The following is an 18,096-nucleotide window of genomic DNA, read 5'->3' on the forward strand; positions in this document are numbered from 1 at the left end:
TCAGTTTCGACTGATGATGTTTTGCCTAAACTTGTGACTAAAGGTTAATTTTCTCGCTTCGCTGTTGGATTTACCGGATTTCCACTGTGTTTGTTTGGGGAAGCGAAGGGAGGGCGGAGCAGCCTCTTTGAACGGCTGAGCCACCCAATGGGAAGCGAGGAAGCCGCGTGACGGACAGACACTGCCCCTGCGGTAGGTCCCGCCCCCCGTGACCAGGTTTTATTCCGTTTTTAGAGCAGCGGCGTCACATGTTGTTTTTCTCCGGCATCGAATCGGCCGAACAGAGCGGCGCGGACCGAAAGAAAACGGGCGCGAGCTTGTTTTTATTCATTTATTTTTGTTTTTCGAAACCGTAAGTTTGAACAGTAAGAAGGAAATAGGAGTTTGCGTGGAAAAAAAAGAAGAGGAAAATATGGCAAGCCCTCCGGCTACGGGAGGACACCTGTCATCCACCGGGACGAACGACGTGAAGAAGTGCGGATACCTGCGGAAGCAGAAACACGGACACCGGCGTTTCTTCGTGCTCCGGGAGCCCACGGGGAGCTCGCCCGCCCGCCTGGAGTACTACGAAAGCGAGAAGAAGTGGAGGAACAAGTCCGCCGCCAAGCGAGTCATAACGCTGGACTCCTGCTTGTGCGTAAACAAACGCGCCGACGCCAAACACAAGCACCTGGTCGCCCTCTACACCAAGGACGAGTACTTCGCCGTGGCTGCAGAAAACGAGCAGGAGCAGGAGAGCTGGTTCAGTGTTCTGACGGACCTCATTGCTGAGGGGAAAGCCTTTGACAGTCCCGCTTCCACATCCTCCTTAGTGGGGTTTGAGGAGGTCAGCTACGGACTGCTTTCATCCACAACACCTGTGTACAAGGAGGTGTGGCAGATCAACATGAAATCCAGAGGTTTGGGCCAGACCAAGAACCTCACCGGCGTCTACAGGTTGTGTTTGTCTGGCCGGAACATCAGCTTCGTGAAGCTGAACTCTGAAACGGCTGCAGTCACCCTGCAGCTCATGAACATCAGGAGGTGTGGCCACTCGGACAACTTCTTCTTCATAGAGGTGGGCCGGTCGGCCGTGACTGGACCGGGCGAGTTCTGGATGCAGGCTGAGGACTCTGTGGTGGCCCAAAACATCCACGAGACCATACTGGAGGCCATGAAAGCCATGAAGGAGCTGTCCGAGTTCAGGCCCAGGAGCAAGAGTCAGTCCGCCAGCACCAACCCCATATCCGTGCCAACGCGGCGCAACCTGAATAACCTCCCCCCCAGCCAGACTGGCCTGGTGAGAAGGTCCAGAACAGACAGCATGGCAGCCACTTCTCCGGGGAGGAGGTTTACATCCAGCCGGATTCGAACGTCCAGCGAAGGGGATGGAAGCGTGACGCGGCCCGTGTCCATGTCCATTTCGGTGGGTGGGAGTCCCACCAGCCTCAACTCTGGGAACCATCTCTGCGTTTTCCACACCCTGAGCAGTGGGCGCACCTGCAGGATGCTGGAGTCTGCCTCCAACCTCCATCACAGCCGCTCCATGCCCGTGTCCAACTCCCCTCCAGCCGCCTCCAGCCCCGTCAGCTCATCTCCCCGGTTAGGGACCACCATCTCCACCCCCGACAAAGCCCGGCGGCCTTTCAGCTGCAGCGCCTCCATCTCCGGCTCCCTCAGCGACACCGCTTTCATGCTTTGCGATGATTTCAGCTCCAGCCCATGTGAGCCAAAATTCCTCTCCCTGACTCGTAGTGACACCCCAGACTCCCTTGCCAGCACGCCACCGTCCCGCGACACCAGCGACTCCTACGGTTACATTGTAATGGAGGGATCCAGGTGTGGCGGCGGGGTTGAAAGTCTGGGGAATGACAAGGTTTACAGGAAGCGGACACACTCCCTGACGACGCCACGGCAACAGAGGGTGGCAGCGCCGCTTGCTTCTGCCTCCTTGGACGAGTACACGCTCATGAGGATGGCCCAGGGCCAGAGCTCTCACTCTGCCTCCCCCAAAGTCTGCTACCCAGAGGACTATGGAGACATCGAGATCGGTTCATCCAGGAGCTCCAGTAGCAACCTCGGCGACGATGGTTACATGCCCATGACGCCAGGCGTAGCACCTCCATCTGGCAAAGCCGACAACTACGTAGCCATGAGCCCGATGTGTGTATCTGCACCAAAACAGATCGTAAACCCCAGGGTGCATCCCCAGGCTGCCGTCAACGGCGGCTACAAGACCCAGTCGCCCTGCAGCGGCTCTCTGGAGGATAACGGCTACATGAGGATGTGGTGTGGCTCCAAATCTTCCGTCGAGAGCCCCGACAGGCAGGCCGAATACATGAACATGTCCCCCGGAAACCCGCCTCCTCTGCAGACTCCACCTGACTATGGAGAACCGGTGGCGATTCGACCGATCTATCAGAGCGGTTCCCTCACGCTTCCTGCCAAGCTTCAGCCCAGGAATGAAGATGACGGCCAGTATGTGCTCATGAGCCCCCAGAGCTCCCGGCAACAGCCAGGGGAGTCTGACTATTACTCAGTGATGCAGCTAACATCACCGCTGAGTCCCTCTGTTCCCTCTCCGGGCAGACACAACCGAGCGGAGAACCTGCAGTACCGGGGGAGGCTGGGCCGGCCCAACAGACTTTCTCTGGACATGTTGAGGACCCTGCCCAGCATGAACGAACTTCCCGGTGAGCCCAGGAGCCCCGGCGAGTACATCAACATCGACTTCAGCAGCGGCAGATCCTCGCCGCCCTCCATCACCTCCACAGAGAGTCAGCCGTCATCGCTAAGCTCGAGTGGCGGGGGTCAGGGGAGGCCGTCCCTGACAGACTACATCAATCTGGATTTGGGCTCCCGTTTACCCAGGGGAGCTGACGCTCCTGCTGAGCGCCTGGACACGCTCCCAGAGTTATCCTCCTGCCCCTGCTCTGAGGATGGAGAGGACCAAGAGGATTGTGGGAAAACGATGCTTGGGGAGGACGTGAAGACTGACTACACTGAGATGACCTTTGGGTTGACCTCTCCACAACTGGTCTGTCAGAACCCATCAAGGTATGTTGTTGCATCACTTTGATCCGAATCGATCTTGTTTCAAAGAAGTAAAAAATAATATTGTCGCATTTCAGCTGTCAAAGCGCTAGGCAGCTCTCTTGGGAGGACCAAAGCGTCCAGGAGCGCATCGGAGTCTTCCTCCTCGGCGCCACAGTGGACCCAGACTGCTCCGCCAAGGTAGTCCGGGCCAACCCGCAGGGGCGTCGGCGCCACAGCTCGGAGACCTTCTCCTCCACCGCCACGGTGACCCCGGTCTTCCCATCCTTCGCCCGTGGCGACAACGTGAAGCGGCCCAGCTCGGTGGAGAACATCTCGTCCCGGAGCAGCGAGTGCTCGGACGAGGAGTCCGGCAGCCCGGTGACCCGGCAGAGCCTGACCGCCTTCCCGACCGGACTGAGCTACATCGCCATGAACCTGCTGGAAACGAGGGATGTGGAGAAATGTGGCGACTTGGTGGGCTTCAAGCCTGCCAGCAGCTGCAAAGGAGGCATCAATGGATTACACAGTGCGCCGTACGCCTGCCTGGGCTTTCAGGAGGCTGCAACCACTGCCAAAGGTGGGTGCACTGTTAAACCCTTATTTTATTTTGAATATAGATGATGCAACAGTGTTTTAAAGGGTTAATCAATTTTTCTAAAGTTAAAGTTTCCTAAAAAGCTTGCATACATATTTGTTTGTATATAAAACATGTTTTTTTAGGAAAATATCCATGTGTTACAAGTCTATAGGGAAATAGTGCCTGTACAGTTGACGGACTGGATGGTGGGGGTGAAAAAAAGATGAGAGCTTGTTGTTGCGTTTCCGCTCTACAGATGCTGCTTTCACGTACACATTCTTGGCTCAGAATTCCCAGTTTGTCTTTTTTTTCTTTTTAAAGTCACCTTTCACCTTAAAACCAAAACAAAAACGGCACGAGGCTGTTGTTTGCATCGCTTGAGATAAAATAGGATCTTTACAGCTATTACCCAATAGGTAATAGGTTGCCCGGTGTTTCGGGGCCAAAGTGCGTTGTGATTGTGGCATTTCCCAGCGCACTTGAACTTCGCAGAGAGCTGTCTTGAAACGTGACCGGGCTGGCATCTGGAAGTAAACAAGCTCCGTGGCTGCGGGTTGTTTCCGTAAAATGAACGACAAATACATTATCAACAAATAGATGATTTTATTTAAATAAATAAAAAAAGTAATAAATGTTTGATGTCTCGATGAAATAAGTTTGTTGTGGTCGTTTCAGCGGCTGTAAAAACACAGCAAAGTACGTGTACCTCGTATGTGCTTCCGAGCACGTAGATGGGTATGCAGGGGCGTGTTTAAGGGGGTGATGGAAGAGCCGACCCCCCCTCCCCCCGCGCGCGCTTGTCCTCGTGCGCGGGGGGAGGGGGGGCAGGTAACTTGAGGTCACAGCAGTGCATTCCTGTCTGAGCTGGTTTGAACAGTTGCCCTGTTTTTGTCTTCTGGCTTTCATTTCAGCCCCCCTGTAATTTATGCTCCCTTTTAAAATGGTTTGTTTACACTTTTAGTGCCGTGAAAATATTTGAATGGTTTCAATAAAGCCTGGGGGGAAGGAGGAACATGCATGTGGGATTCCTGCACGTATGCATGCAAAGCCAGTGCTGTGTTTTTTGTTTTTTATTTCCCAGAATCCTCTTTTTTTGTTGTTGTTCTTTTTGCATGTGCAGGGGTTGCCTGTAAGTGCGTGCATAATGTTGTGGGACGGCACGTGCGCTCTGCTGTCCCTCTGCCTCATAAGGCGCTGCACTTACCAGGAGGAGGATGGGGGGGGGGCTTTTTAAAAGGCAACAACAAACCAGCCTCCCTTTGACCAAGGTGCATTCTGGGAGAGCAGGAAGAAGCTTGTTTACCAAATGCGCCAATGCAGCACTGAGCGGTGAGCCAGGGTGACGGAGGTCAAAGCAGACCGCAGGCTTTCTGGCGACGGGCCCCGGGGCTGAGGGCGTTGGGTTTGTGTTTGTCGGGACGCCTGGGCCTAGGCGGCTGCGCTCTCTCTCTGACCCAAAACCCGCAGAGTTTCCATTCCAGCCAGACACCCCTGCTGATGAATTAATCCTCTCACTGGTGAGGCGTTCAGAGGGGGACTGGCAGTTTCACCTCCCAAATTCTGCTGCTTTTTTAATTGCTGAACTCCTCCAAGGTGTTTGTTTACCCTGACCATGTGACTGCTGTCTCCAGCTCAGCCAGGTGGATGTTCTGTACCAGACTCAGATTAGCAAAGTCAGCCGTCTCCTGTTTCTCCTCTTCATCTGACTAAGACTCCAATCTGACGCCAGCCGCCAAGCCTTCTTTGACGATTAAAGACCCACTCTAAAGCATTATCAGAACAATAGCCCAAATAAAAGAACCAGTGTCGTTTTCTAAAATATAGTTTCTGCAGAGCGACATTCATTCAGTTGAAATTCACCTCTGAGTTGTGAGCAGGACCGCTGGCATGGAGCAACCCCACCCCTCTCCCATCGTCACCCATAACTGAGAGCTCTCTGTTTCCATGCTCTTCTGCTAGCTTACAGCCTTTCACACCCTCAAGCGTACTTTACCGGTTCAACAAAAACAGTGAGCAATGTTGGCTACCTGTACAGTTTTAAGCCAGTTTTCTGACAAGGGAAGACATAAATGGATCTACCGTATTTTCCGCACTATAGGGCACACCGCCACTGAATTGTCTATTTTTGAACCTATGTCATTTAATAGGTGCACTAAAATATGAGGCGTGTTAAGCGAGATAAGAGTCGGAGAAAAGTTCGTTGGTTAAACTTGAATGACTGCGTTTACAGTAACTTAAAACCTTGTTAGTTGCACGCTGCACGTTAGCCCAGTTAGAGGAGATAGCCACGTTAGGAGTGTTAGCCGCGTTAGCGTACCTGCAATACCTGTAACTCCCAACCTTGTTTGCAACACTTAAAAAAATTGACCAGTACCGCTATAACAAACGGTACTGTGACTAACTTAATTCCCAACCTTGTTAGTAACATATAATTAAAATAAAAAAACATATTACAACATGCTACATGTTAGCCACATTAGCATATTCACAAAAATGCCCAACCTTGTTTGCAACACGAATAAAAATAGACAGATACTGCTAAAACGCACGTTACTCTGACTACGGTAACTCCCAACCTTGTTAACACGTAAAAAAGAAGTCTGATACCGCTATAGCCGCATTAGCATATTCACACCAACACTTAACATTGTTGACTGACATTGTGACAGATCGCCGTGTACCTCTCGAAAATTGCTTTAATTGCTTGTGGCCCACCTTGCGTATTTTCTACGTAACAATTGCGCTCCTTTTCCGATGGCATTTTTTAAATATCTGGTCCTGATTCACAACAATTTGAATAAAGAAATTCTCAGAAAATGCGATTTTTAAATATAATTTTTTGCCACGTGAACATGATAAAAACACCAAAAACACAATTTTCATTGGGGTCTTTTCTGGCAAATCCCACCGCTCTACTAGTTGGCAATGGAATTGCACGTTGCACATCCTTTCTTGCTCACTAATGACAGCCCGCCATCTGCTACGGCCAGAGCACTGCGTCCCGGCGTGCGTAGGCGGATTTGAGACACCGGCGTGCAACTGCTAAAATCCTGCTTTCCCGTAACGTCACTCATTTTTCTGCACGGCAGATGATGTCACGGCGGGAGTTTGACCTGCATGACCGGGCTGCACGGCCAAGCTGTACTCGACAGGGGGGAGGAGTCTACCTAAAGCTTCGGTCAGGACCCTGGCTGTGGGTCAAAGGTGCCTTCAAATGGCAACTGCTAATTTTTTAGTTCTACCAGCTCTTTTAGCCAATTATGGTGAACTTGGTCCCAAACCTGGAACCACCTGAATCCAGTAATCGTGGAAAACGTGTGATTGTCCTGGGTATTTAGGAGGTCTTACTGTAAACACATCCGTTACTTCTCTGAAACCGATTCGGCATCTCCAAAAATGTCTCATCGCTACGCCTCCTTTCATGTCCGGCGTGAACGGAATTGCACCCAAAGGCAACCATCAATGGTGTCCATCGGCCTTTTGTCCATGTGCCGCGTGGCCTCAAAGGGCACACCAGCTGTTTTGAAACTTGTTTACCTCGGAACGGGGGCGTAACAGCCAAGGATGGGGGGGGTGGCAACGCGGTGATGCCGCGTTACGTGATATGTAGGGAACAGGCGTGCACACGTCAACCCCTGCAGGCTCCTGTGTCAGAGTTTCCAGGCAGCGAGCAGTTTCTCTGCGAGTGTGTGTGTCACAGCTCAGAGAGGCGAAGGGGGGCTAAAGTAGGCCGGGATGTTCCAGGCAGAAGTGCAACGCGTCGGCAGCGTTCCCCACGTTCAGCCGGCGCGCGGCTGCAGATGAGATTACATCCACCATCGGATGAGATTGGACGGCCAGGGGTCGATCAGGGAGAGTAACCTGCACGGTCATCAGCTGGGGGAATACGCGGGGCGATTACAAATCCATCAAACGTCACCCTGTCTGCGGGAATCAAGTTAGGCTGCAGCGCGTGCATCGCATGTTTACACTCCAGAAGCGCCAACTTTTTAGGAACTCTGAAGGAAATTGCAGATTTTCGAGGTCATCCAGCCGCTTCTTTGCCCCTCCCCCAAATAATACCAACATCTGCTGCAGCACAAATGCAGTTCCTGCTTGTTTCACACCACAGATGCTGCTGTTCTGCTTGTTGCTTGGTCCTCCGGTGCTCGCTGTGTCCATAGCAACAAGGCAGCCCCCCCCCCCAACCCCCATCGCTTTACATCCCAGATTATGCAATTAAAGCTGTTGCAGAAAAGCCCCCCCCCTCCTTTAGCTGACTGTACAATCACATAGAAGAGGAATGATAAGGTTAGACTCTTAAGAACAGAAAAATGGTTTTCAGTTCTTTAGGTTTGATGTAAAAGAACAAACTGTACCGAACCAACTGTTCAAGATATGGAACCGAAATCAGGCTCCTTGTTTTTGTGGCTCATTAACACTAATCCGAGTCTGTGAATGAGTTCACGCTGTACGCCGGCGCCGTAACACGGTGTTCCCTCCGTCCTCCCGCGGCTGCCGTCTCAAAGGTCTGCTTAATTGGCGCTGGTGGTGTTTGTGAGAACACAATCGGATGTCGTTCTGGGACAGAGATGGAGTACATGTACATTTCAAAACATTTTTTTCACACGTATGTTGTTTTAAAAAAAATAATTTTCAGTCATCTTTATCATTCTTTTTCGGTATTTATTCAATCAATATTTCTTCTCATTTCTGTTGTTCAAATGATTATAGTGCGCTCCTTACGTTTAGCTCAACTCGAAATTAATTTTTGAACAGTGGGAGCGTAGCTTGTAGGGGAACCTTATGGGCGTCCTGCGGGCACTTTGTGTACTTCATTTGTGCAGGGTCAGTAAGGGGCTAGTAATGGTAACGCCTAGAATATGCATGGCATGTGTGTGGCATAAGAGTACCACACAAAAGCATTACCTGTAAGTCATAAGTATGTCCAACTTACATTAGCCTTACCACTACCTCACGATACGGTTACCACACGCATAATAATCGTACGTTACATTTTTAATAATGTTCAAGGGACAAGACACCGGCACACCCCTTCAGGTGCGCCTCTAACCAGCTACTCTTCTTTACAACCCTCCACAACCGAAAAACCTACAGCACCTGTACGGGTCAACCCCTGTACGGGTGCATGCGACTAAACCATAATTTTGTGTACAATTCAAATGTTACATGTTTCAGTCTTCTAATTCTTCTATATATTTTTTTTTTGTGTCGTCTTTTCCAGACTGAAGCCCGGATCGTCATCTGACTTTACTGAGCTGCTACTATGAAACCGCAAACAAAACAGGGTGAAAACAAACTTGAGTCCAGCCGCTGGGCCTCGATGGCCTAAAAGGGACTGTCTGGACCATCAGGATGGCAAATGCCTAAAAACACAGAACGCACTCACACAAGAAAAACAAGCAGGTCACCTATCCATAGAGAGAAACCGCTGAAGGGCGGGACAGGTGTGTCTTCTGCACGTCGGGTCGGTACGTCTCCTGTTTCCTGCACTTTGAGAGGCCATTTCTCCTGTGACCCAGATCTTGGCACAAGCACAGAGGCAAAGATAGTCAGACAATAAAAGAGCTCTAATGGTACCCAGATGCTATTTATTTACTGGAGGGTAGTTTTTATGTTGGTGTGTAAGTCTGCATTTCGAAGACAAAAGAAACTAGTATGCCAGTGAACAATGAAAACTGCTACAAGTCCTCGGAAATGACAGTACCAAGGTACACTGAGCGTAAAAATATGAAATATATATATATATATGATTAGATATTTTATTTATTTTTGGATGCTGAATGTCTGATTGGACATGCCCGATGCCTTAATGTGCATACTGACCTTATGTTTTCTATGAAATAAGAGATAAATATTCTATTATGTTTGCTCTATATATTGTTATTGTCTTGAGAAAAGCAAAATGCCTCGTTTACCATTTAAAATATATATTATGTCAGAAATTTAAAGTGAGGCTGTGTGAAATCCAATTTATTCTATTAATATCAAAGTATTTTCTTAATTATTCTAACCCAGTTTAATATTTTTGTCCGAAATTATATTTCTAGATGTCTAATAATAGTCGTGCATTCATTTATGAATCAGCTCAGACACTACGACAACTGGCACTGTACCTCCCATAGTTCCTCAGTCAATTGAGCCCGAAAACTTCACACACTCCTACCTTCAAGCCAATGGCCAGCTCCACGCGGGCCACCATGCTGTGAAATCATTTGACTCTACAGCTGCCGAGGTGACCATGGGGGGGCGGAGCCAGGGTAAACTGTAGAAACTGGAGGCACAGCTGTGGCGGTTTCAGGTCAGCCACTAGTAGCCGGAGAGAAAGTCGCTCTCAGGGTAGGAGGGTCTCGTGGAAAAGGGACCTACAGTCACATCTGGCACCGTCACTGAACACTCGTTAGCTTGGAAAACGATGTACAAGTAATAGTCGCAAATATGTATAATTATGTAAAGCAAGACCATGTTACGTAGTTACGACACAATAAGGCGATATATATATAAAAAAAATCAGCGAACAGTTATAGCAAGTATTACACAACGATAGCTAACTAGCTAATATTTGCCAACACAATTAGCTACTAGCTTGTAGCTACTTTACGAAATTCCTAACAAACTTTTATCTTAAATAGGAACTCGGTCTTCTTTCAACATTTTTGTTTCAGTTTATTTATTTTTTTTATTTATTTTCTTTTACAACTGAGAGAACTGTTTGACATTAACTAGATTCACCAGGGACAATGTATGATGGCTAAGTTAAGAAAAAAACAAAACAATTATGCAAATTATTTGTTCCTTCAAATGCAAATAGCAGTGTCTACCAACTTGCTCATTTAAGCAGTATTTTGCTTATGTTTTCAAAATTGTTATTTAAAATTGCAAGCTTTGAAGGAACATGTACAAAATATCATATAATTCCAAAAAAGTTGCATGGTCTTGTTTTAATTCCAGAGAAGCGAGCACTAGCTTAAATCCGCACTTTTAACCAAGCTACCCCGCAATGGCTGCCAGGTTTTTTATTTAAAAAATCCCTCTTTCAGTACAGTGACTGTACCGCCTCCAACTGGCTCACAACCCTTTTTGTTTGACAGTAAATTGGAAAATTCAAAAGGTCTGAATGTATTGCTGAGCTGGTGGGAACACCATTGATTTAAACTGGTTTTGACAAGTGTTATATTATTGTAGTTTTGTACCATGCGCCGCTGTGGTATCTATTTATCTTTAGAATTTTGACTGTAAATTATGTACATAAAAGTAACTTTAACTAAATAATAATTATATCTAGAGTACTTAGATTTGACCTGAAATGATATTCCTGTGTAAAGACTTTGGCTACAGATTTTTAAAAGGGGTTTTACAGTATATTCTATGCTTTTTCTCCCTCAAAGTCTATGAACAAAAGTTTAAATTGTTTATTTTCTTATAGAAATCTTTTTGCCTTGTCTACACATTTTACCCAATGGCATATGCAATAGTGACATGAGTAAAAGAAATTAGTTTACAACAGTGGAACCAAATGTACCATTTTTTTTTAATATTATTTTTTTTTTATCAGTTGATGATTAGCGGGAGACATTTTTTCCGCTACCTTTTACATTTTTCTTCTCTGCCAAGTGTTATGCTTTGGGGAAGAATTTCCCTGTTTCAGTGTCTATGAATGGATTTACAGATCGATCTTGGATTGACTCAGTTTGAATGTTTGTTTGTTTTTTGTCTTCCTCATACTTTTGTACATACTTACATATAATGTTTATTGTGATGCTCACAAAAGATTTTTAAATTCTAGTAGTAAAGTATTGCTTTTGTCTGTATTAATTATGGATAGAAACAGAAATAAATGACTTTATTTAAAGATTTAAACTTTGTTCTTCTTTTTTCCCCCCACCAAACTTTTAAAAAAACTGCATTTTTGGGGCAATAAGCGAAAATATCTGCTGGAATCTCATCAAGTAAAAACACAATTAAAGTTCACAAGCCTTGAATCCGAAGTACCTTTAAGCCCGAGTCTTGTTTTTATTATTGTTTTATTTTTTAATTTATTATGTTTCAGGTAGAGCACAAGCAAGCCCAGACCATGACTCTCCCACCTCCCATATTGAATGATTGTTTTTTAAACTCCTTTCAAAAAATTCTGCCAAAGTTTGGAGGAAAATCCAGATGTTTTCATCAAACATGTGAAGGTTGTTATTTTCATTTTTTTTGTGTTTTGCTCCATAGACATTCTCTTGATCCATGCTTGCCAGCTACTTCACAATTAAACCATGGATTTTCACTCAATTCATCTCAAATCAAAATACTAACATTTATCTGAAACATCTGCTCAAATATTATGTATCTGTCAGCCAAATAGCTTCCTGCCTGGAAAAGAGGATATCCCACCTCCATCCTGTGAGGATGGAGGAGCTTTCCTTTTTAACTTTCTCCTCTTGTTGATTACACTTCGGACACTTGCAGAAGCAGGAAGCTCTTTTCGAGCCAAAGACTTCCTGCCAAGCAATGCTTTTGTAGAGGATTATGTAGGCGGCGATCAGAGGTCAGGAAGTTGAGTTCAAGCAGTAAACATGTCGTTACGCCATCTTTGTCGCTGACACATGAAGATGTCCTGCCTGATCGTTCATGATCACTGCTGGAACGGTTTGCTTTAGAAAAGCTTAAAGAGACTCTTCCAACTAAAGCCCTTTTTTTATATCTGACAGTATACTCTGGCACAGATATGGGTGTGCTCACCTGTCGATAAAAAGAAATAAAAAAGAAAGAGAACACACCCATAATAATTATGTAACTGTGCACAAATTTATCTGTAATAAAACCCAAACAGCTGATTAATAGAAATATTTACCACCTCATGTGTCTCGTGCATAAAAAATGTGGACATGTGGTACATTTATGGTGTAAAGTTGGACTTTTTGAAAAGGGGAGTGTCCATATTATCGCTCCATTCTTCAACCAGCCTATAGTGATCATTTGAGGAACTGCAACATGTGGTCCTTCCTGTTTTGGCAACAAATCTGAAAACCCCCGGTGTCCTCTCTGAATGTTCCAGTGAGCAACTTATTTCAAATATGTGACATCTGTTATGTAGCACCTTCTGTAATGATTGAATTTCTCAAGTTAAAGTGGCAAAAAAAAAATCAAACGTTAAGCCTAAAATTGCATTTTGGAGTATTTCTTTATTCAAATCGTTGTAAATTAGAAGCTGATGCCAAAAAAGAAGTTTGATCTTTGTGACGTAGAAAAAATGCTAGGCGGTCAGTCAAAAAGATCCTTGCTCTTATCTCTCACTGATGTGGAGGTTAAGGGGGGCGGGGTTGCTCCGTGCCAACAATCCCACCCACAACTCTTTTTTTTTTTTTTTTTTAACCTTGTCCTGTCCAACAGCTGGGCAAACAGATGAGACCTGAGGCCCTCTTGTGTTGGACATATTTTACTTTAACAAGAGGGGTTATTAATCTTCAGACAAACCAAAGGTATGTCTGAATAAACCCCTTTTGTAATTGAGGCCAAACTTTATTAATTTCAAACATGTTTGAAGATCTTTGGTGTTGGACCGGACGGAAAAGGAAAGAGGGGAAGAAGAGAGAGGGACGTTAGAGAGAGGGGGCAATGAATTACTGCTGCTCTGCAGAAACTTTGTCCTAAAAATGATCAAAGTTTTTTTATTTTGGCTAAAAACTGCATAATCATAATTAAAAGACGCTTTGAAAATAGCCCCAAAGATGATCAGAGTTGGTCTTTAAGCAGGTGTTTCGATTACTCCACATCTGCAATTATTGGTGAATGATAAACCAAAAGAGTATACACTGCCACCCTCTGCGTAGGAGGTGTAAAAGCAGCATCCACACTCAAGCCAGGTTAACAGCACCTTTGGCAACGCTTGTGTAACCCTTGTGCTATCCTAGGCACTTTAACATTGGGAGTTGGGTCATTTAGACCCACTAGACAGTGCTCTGAACCTTTTTTCTTCAATGATTTGTGATCTTCACTGGTGTCCATGGAATACATGAAATCTTTCCACCTTTATCCACCTTTGTCATGGTAGGGAGAACATGTCAATGTGAGGGTGGGGTCATTTAAGATAGCTTAAGGGTTAAGCAGCCATTTCCAATAAAATGTTTATGTAAACACGTGTAGATACTTGTTTCGGGTTTCTCCGTTTAAATCTCTCAGGTTCATGCGTAGCTACGCATGTTTTTAAGTCCGTTGTTAGGCTCTACGTACGACCATTGAACACACATTGTAAGTCGAACCAGGTAAAATTCTGATCAATCTGGGACTCGGATTTGGTCGTGATGCATGGATGGCGAGATTTGTACCACTTTGACATTCTGCACCAAACCTGTAGGTGGCGGACACGCAGCAGTAGAAGAAGAAGAAGAACCGCTCCATGTTTGTCCAGTGTGAACACTATGGGCTTTACTTGCGTTCAAGAATGCACGTCACATGGCCAATGTGAAAGCAGCTTTAGACTTAGATGGAGATTGTGGTCGTGGAGATGTCAGACGACAAAGCAGATTTTCGCATTATGACTTGGCACTTTTGTGCAACTCGAGTACAGACCAGGTAACTAAAGCCACAGACGTTTTAGCCCACTTTGTCTTAAAGAGGTTATTCCAAAGGCAGCCTTCCTTTCCCTTCAGCTTTTGCAACAGAGCCGAATGGCTGTGAGAAATGTGCAACGCTCAAAAGGTTGGGGGATGGCGCCGTTACAGTACTCGTTTGGGCATTTCCCTTCCTCCCCGAGTTTCCCCGTCTCCGGCACATCCACATCCTGCTCACACGCGCGTGGGCAAACCGCTGGGTGGTGTGTATTAATTAAGAGTGAGACTGTCATTGGGGCTCTGCTCTGCTGCCAGGCAGAAAGCAGCCTTATATAAGAACCCACCACCGAGCCACCAGCAGGAACACAGTGTTCCTCACCCCACTGTGTTCGGACTGTCTACAGCCATGTGTGGATGGTGGTGGTGGTGGTGGGGGGAGGCGAAATAAATAAATAAAGCCTCTCTGTCACTCTTGGACACGAGCACATGACAATGCAATCTGGATTAAACTAGTGGGTCATAGGAGAAAGGAACACCTTGTTTGTTAAACAGAACACGGAGGCTGGACTTGGAGCTGCTTTTAAGGAATCAAGAGGCTTCGACCGCCAAGTGCTGCCGATTTACTGCAACTGATGGAGAGAAGAAGAAGAAATGGGGGCAATTCTGACACTTCAGTGCCTTCAAATGTGTGTTAAAGTGATGCTACTTTGATGGAGTAGCAATTCTTTCGACCTATCGATGGAAAAAAAAGAGAAGAACACTGACTACGTTTTGCCCGAGTACGTTTCCTCCATTAATCTGGAACACATTTTTAGTCAGAATACACCCTGTTCCTTGGAACCATCTTGGTCTTGGTTTGTTTCCACTCAGACTGATTTTCGGTTCGCTCTGAGATTTTTCAGTCTGAATAGGCTCTGTGCTCGGAACCTGGACCAAAACGGCCACCGTAGCCGGGATTATGGGATGTAAACAGAGTGGGAACATAGCAACCATGAGGATAAGATAATGCAACTCATCGAAATGTGGTTGGATGATTGCTGGCTCATTTAAACAACTTTAAAGGTGACATATATTACTTCTCACACTGTTTCCCCAACAATCCATAAACACTTATCAAGGAGCGTACCTTTCCCCGTCTCCTTAGCAACCGCCTTGCAGCATGCAGCATGTACCTGAAGAATTAGGGTCTAAAAGGGAGTCTGATGGTTTAGACCAGCTGTCCTCGATTGGCCGTGATTCATGTCAAGCACGGTGCTTGGAGTGGTGATGGTCTAGGTTACAAACTGATCAACGATTCTTCAAACAATAAATTGTCGATGGACAATGAAACAAATTGAGGGGGGAGATCAGGAACTGGTTCATTTTCTAATTTGAAAGAATCCAAGTCCTTTATTTTTTGGATGCCGTTACCTTAGAACTAAGACAGATTTGCTTTTCTCTTTCACAAAGGACCGATGCAGAAAACATATCATTTTCTTTTTCGCAAAATCAGTGCGGGCACATCTGACCCCTGGAGCCAAAACCACATGAGGCGACCACGAGAGCAGAAGTTTTGACTGTTTGGTTCCGCTGTTGTTTTTGGCTCGGCGACAGAAAGGACAGGCTGCTAAATAAAGCCCGCCAGAGAATTTCTCAGTCCTGCGCGACTGCAGAAGGTTCCTTAAATACAGTTTACTGCTTTGAAGCATGTGAGCACTATTACTGGATTCCCTGTCCCCCCCCCCCCCCCCCCCCCCCTTTTGGATCCATTCACACAGAGGATGGAATTTATCTGCAGATGAAATGATCCCGCTTTGTCAGCATCAGATGATTTGCAGCTCTGGTTTGTCTGTAAACTGTGACATTCAGTCTCGTTGGAAACCTTTGAAGATCAGAAAACATCTGTTAACCTAAAGCAGTTACAAAAATGAAAGCAGGTTAACCTAATAAGGAGCAGAAAAGTGAATTTTGCCAATGCGAACAGACTCTCTCTGAAGAAACCGATGCTAAAATGTTTTTCAAAGGAAGTTTTATGTGATATAAATGTGTGTGTATTTATTGTTACCCACAACTGCTCTGCTTACACGCTCTCCCGCTAGCTCACAGCCCCTCACACCCCCAGCCCAACATTAGCTGTGCCACAAAAATGGCAACCAGTGCTGGGGCGATCAAGCCGTGCAGTTTTGAGCCAGAGACCAGCTCAGGCGAGGAAAGCAAAGACGCCCTGTGTATTTCCTCCGTCAGAAATACGTTTTTTTCCAAACAGCGTTTTTTTCCGTCTGCTACTGACTTACAAGTAAATAAAGAATACTTAGAAACGCAATTTTCATCTTAACTTTCTTAATGTCCTCCATAATCATAAAAATCCCACAAGAACACAATTTTCTTTGAAGCGGGTTTTTAATGTCTAAAAGTCATGTGACGTTACACAAGATCCTTCCAGTTGTTTCTGAGTTCAGTCACCTTTTTTCTTTTTTAAAATAAATATTATCCAGAGTTATTTGTATGTGATGGAACAACCCTCTAAGATGTTCCTGAAAAAGTTTCTGAACGGCACAAATGAAGGTTTCAGGAGCTGATGGGAAATCGCTTCCATTTGGAGCCTCCGGTGGTCGTTGGTGAAACTGCAACACTTCCTGGTTTGCGTGCCATTGGGGAACAGAAGGTAGGTTTGTTATCAAACGGGGATGGGAGTGGTGTAGGTGGATGCACCAGGTGAGAGAAGAAGTCTTTTACAGTAAAGTTATAGGTATTCGGGCAACGCAGACCCCTGCACACCAAGGAGAAAAAACATGTTTTCTTCTTGATAATCATGAATCAGCTGCCCCAGGGCAGTGGGGTAAACAGGATGGTGGGAGTCTTTTTGGATCCTCCACAACTGGAGTTTCAGGACTCAAACTGTTTTTTGGTCCAGATGGTTCTTCTATAGCAGTGTTTTTCAACCAGTGTGCTGTGGGAAATTGCCCTCATTAACTGATCTAAAAACATTTTCCATCTCCAGGATATCAGCTCTGTGTTCATCCAAACAGGCCCTAATAAAACAGTTAAGAATATGAAAGAAAGTAAAATACTTTTTTCTTTGCGTTTATTTGATTCTATTAAAGACATTTTCATAAGAATGACGGTACAGCGATTTAGCTGCAGCTATAACTGTTCACTGAAAAATCCTGCCCCTTCAACTGTCTCCACCAATCTTTCTTGGAGGCTTAATCACACGTCATCAGTCTGACCAATCAGAAGTGGTTAAATTCTTCACTTCCTTGTTCTGATTCTGCTCATAAAGTCTCTCAGTTCCAACAAAAGTACCAGCTAAAGCTCCTCTATACTTTACAATGTGTTTTAAGTTTCTTTTGTTTTATTATTCTGTGTTTTAACTTTTTTTTACTTATATAGTACTTTTTAGTATTTCAAAGTTTTTTTTTACATGACAGTATTTTGAAGTTTTCTTTTTACTTTAGTATTTTTAAGATATTATTAAACCTTACATAGTATTTCGAAGTTTTCTTTTTCCTTTACATATTTTTTATAGTTTTAGGGGTGTGTGTGTATTTGTGTGTGTGTGTGTGTGAATTGTTTTGTTTTAAGAAACAGATTTATTTGATTTAGGAAAACTGGAAAGTTTTATCTGACTTATTTGACCAAAAGTTCGATTGTTACATCAGATATTTTTATGTATATTTTATTTTCAATTTACCGAATCTTTTTGAGCAAAATAGTTATTTTCAGACACAACAATAGCGGTTACCAGAGTAACCGACCTGTACAGACGTGTTCATATTTTCCAGACTTTTTCAAGAACCTGTGGAAAATTCTACTCGTTCCCGTGGCAGATTTCTTTCTCTCATAAGAAAAGACGTCTTGTTTCTATATTTTCAAACTTGTTTTTGAGAAGAACTCAAAGTTGGGGTACGCTTTGAACAAAAGTTGTACTGTGGACTCTGCACAAAATGACAACAGTGTTAATAATCAAATGTATTACACTTTTTA

The 18,096-nt window shown here is 45.2% G+C and overlaps 1 protein-coding gene across 1 annotated transcript; it reads left to right on the top strand.

Moving 5' to 3' along the window:
- Positions 1-227: 227 nt before the first annotated feature.
- Positions 228-11,452, top strand: LOC101174984 (insulin receptor substrate 2). Its single transcript, XM_011484468.3, has 3 exons — positions 228-3,036; positions 3,111-3,592; positions 8,817-11,452. The coding sequence occupies exons 1-3, from the start codon at positions 413-415 to the stop codon at positions 8,819-8,821; spliced, it is 3,111 nt and encodes a 1,036-aa protein (XP_011482770.1). The 5' UTR covers positions 228-412; the 3' UTR covers positions 8,822-11,452.
- The last annotated feature ends 6,644 nt before the right edge of the window (positions 11,453-18,096 follow it).

Source organism: Oryzias latipes, chromosome 2 (assembly GCF_002234675.1).
Source record: "Oryzias latipes chromosome 2, ASM223467v1".
NCBI classification, from domain to species: domain Eukaryota; kingdom Metazoa; phylum Chordata; class Actinopteri; order Beloniformes; family Adrianichthyidae; genus Oryzias; species Oryzias latipes.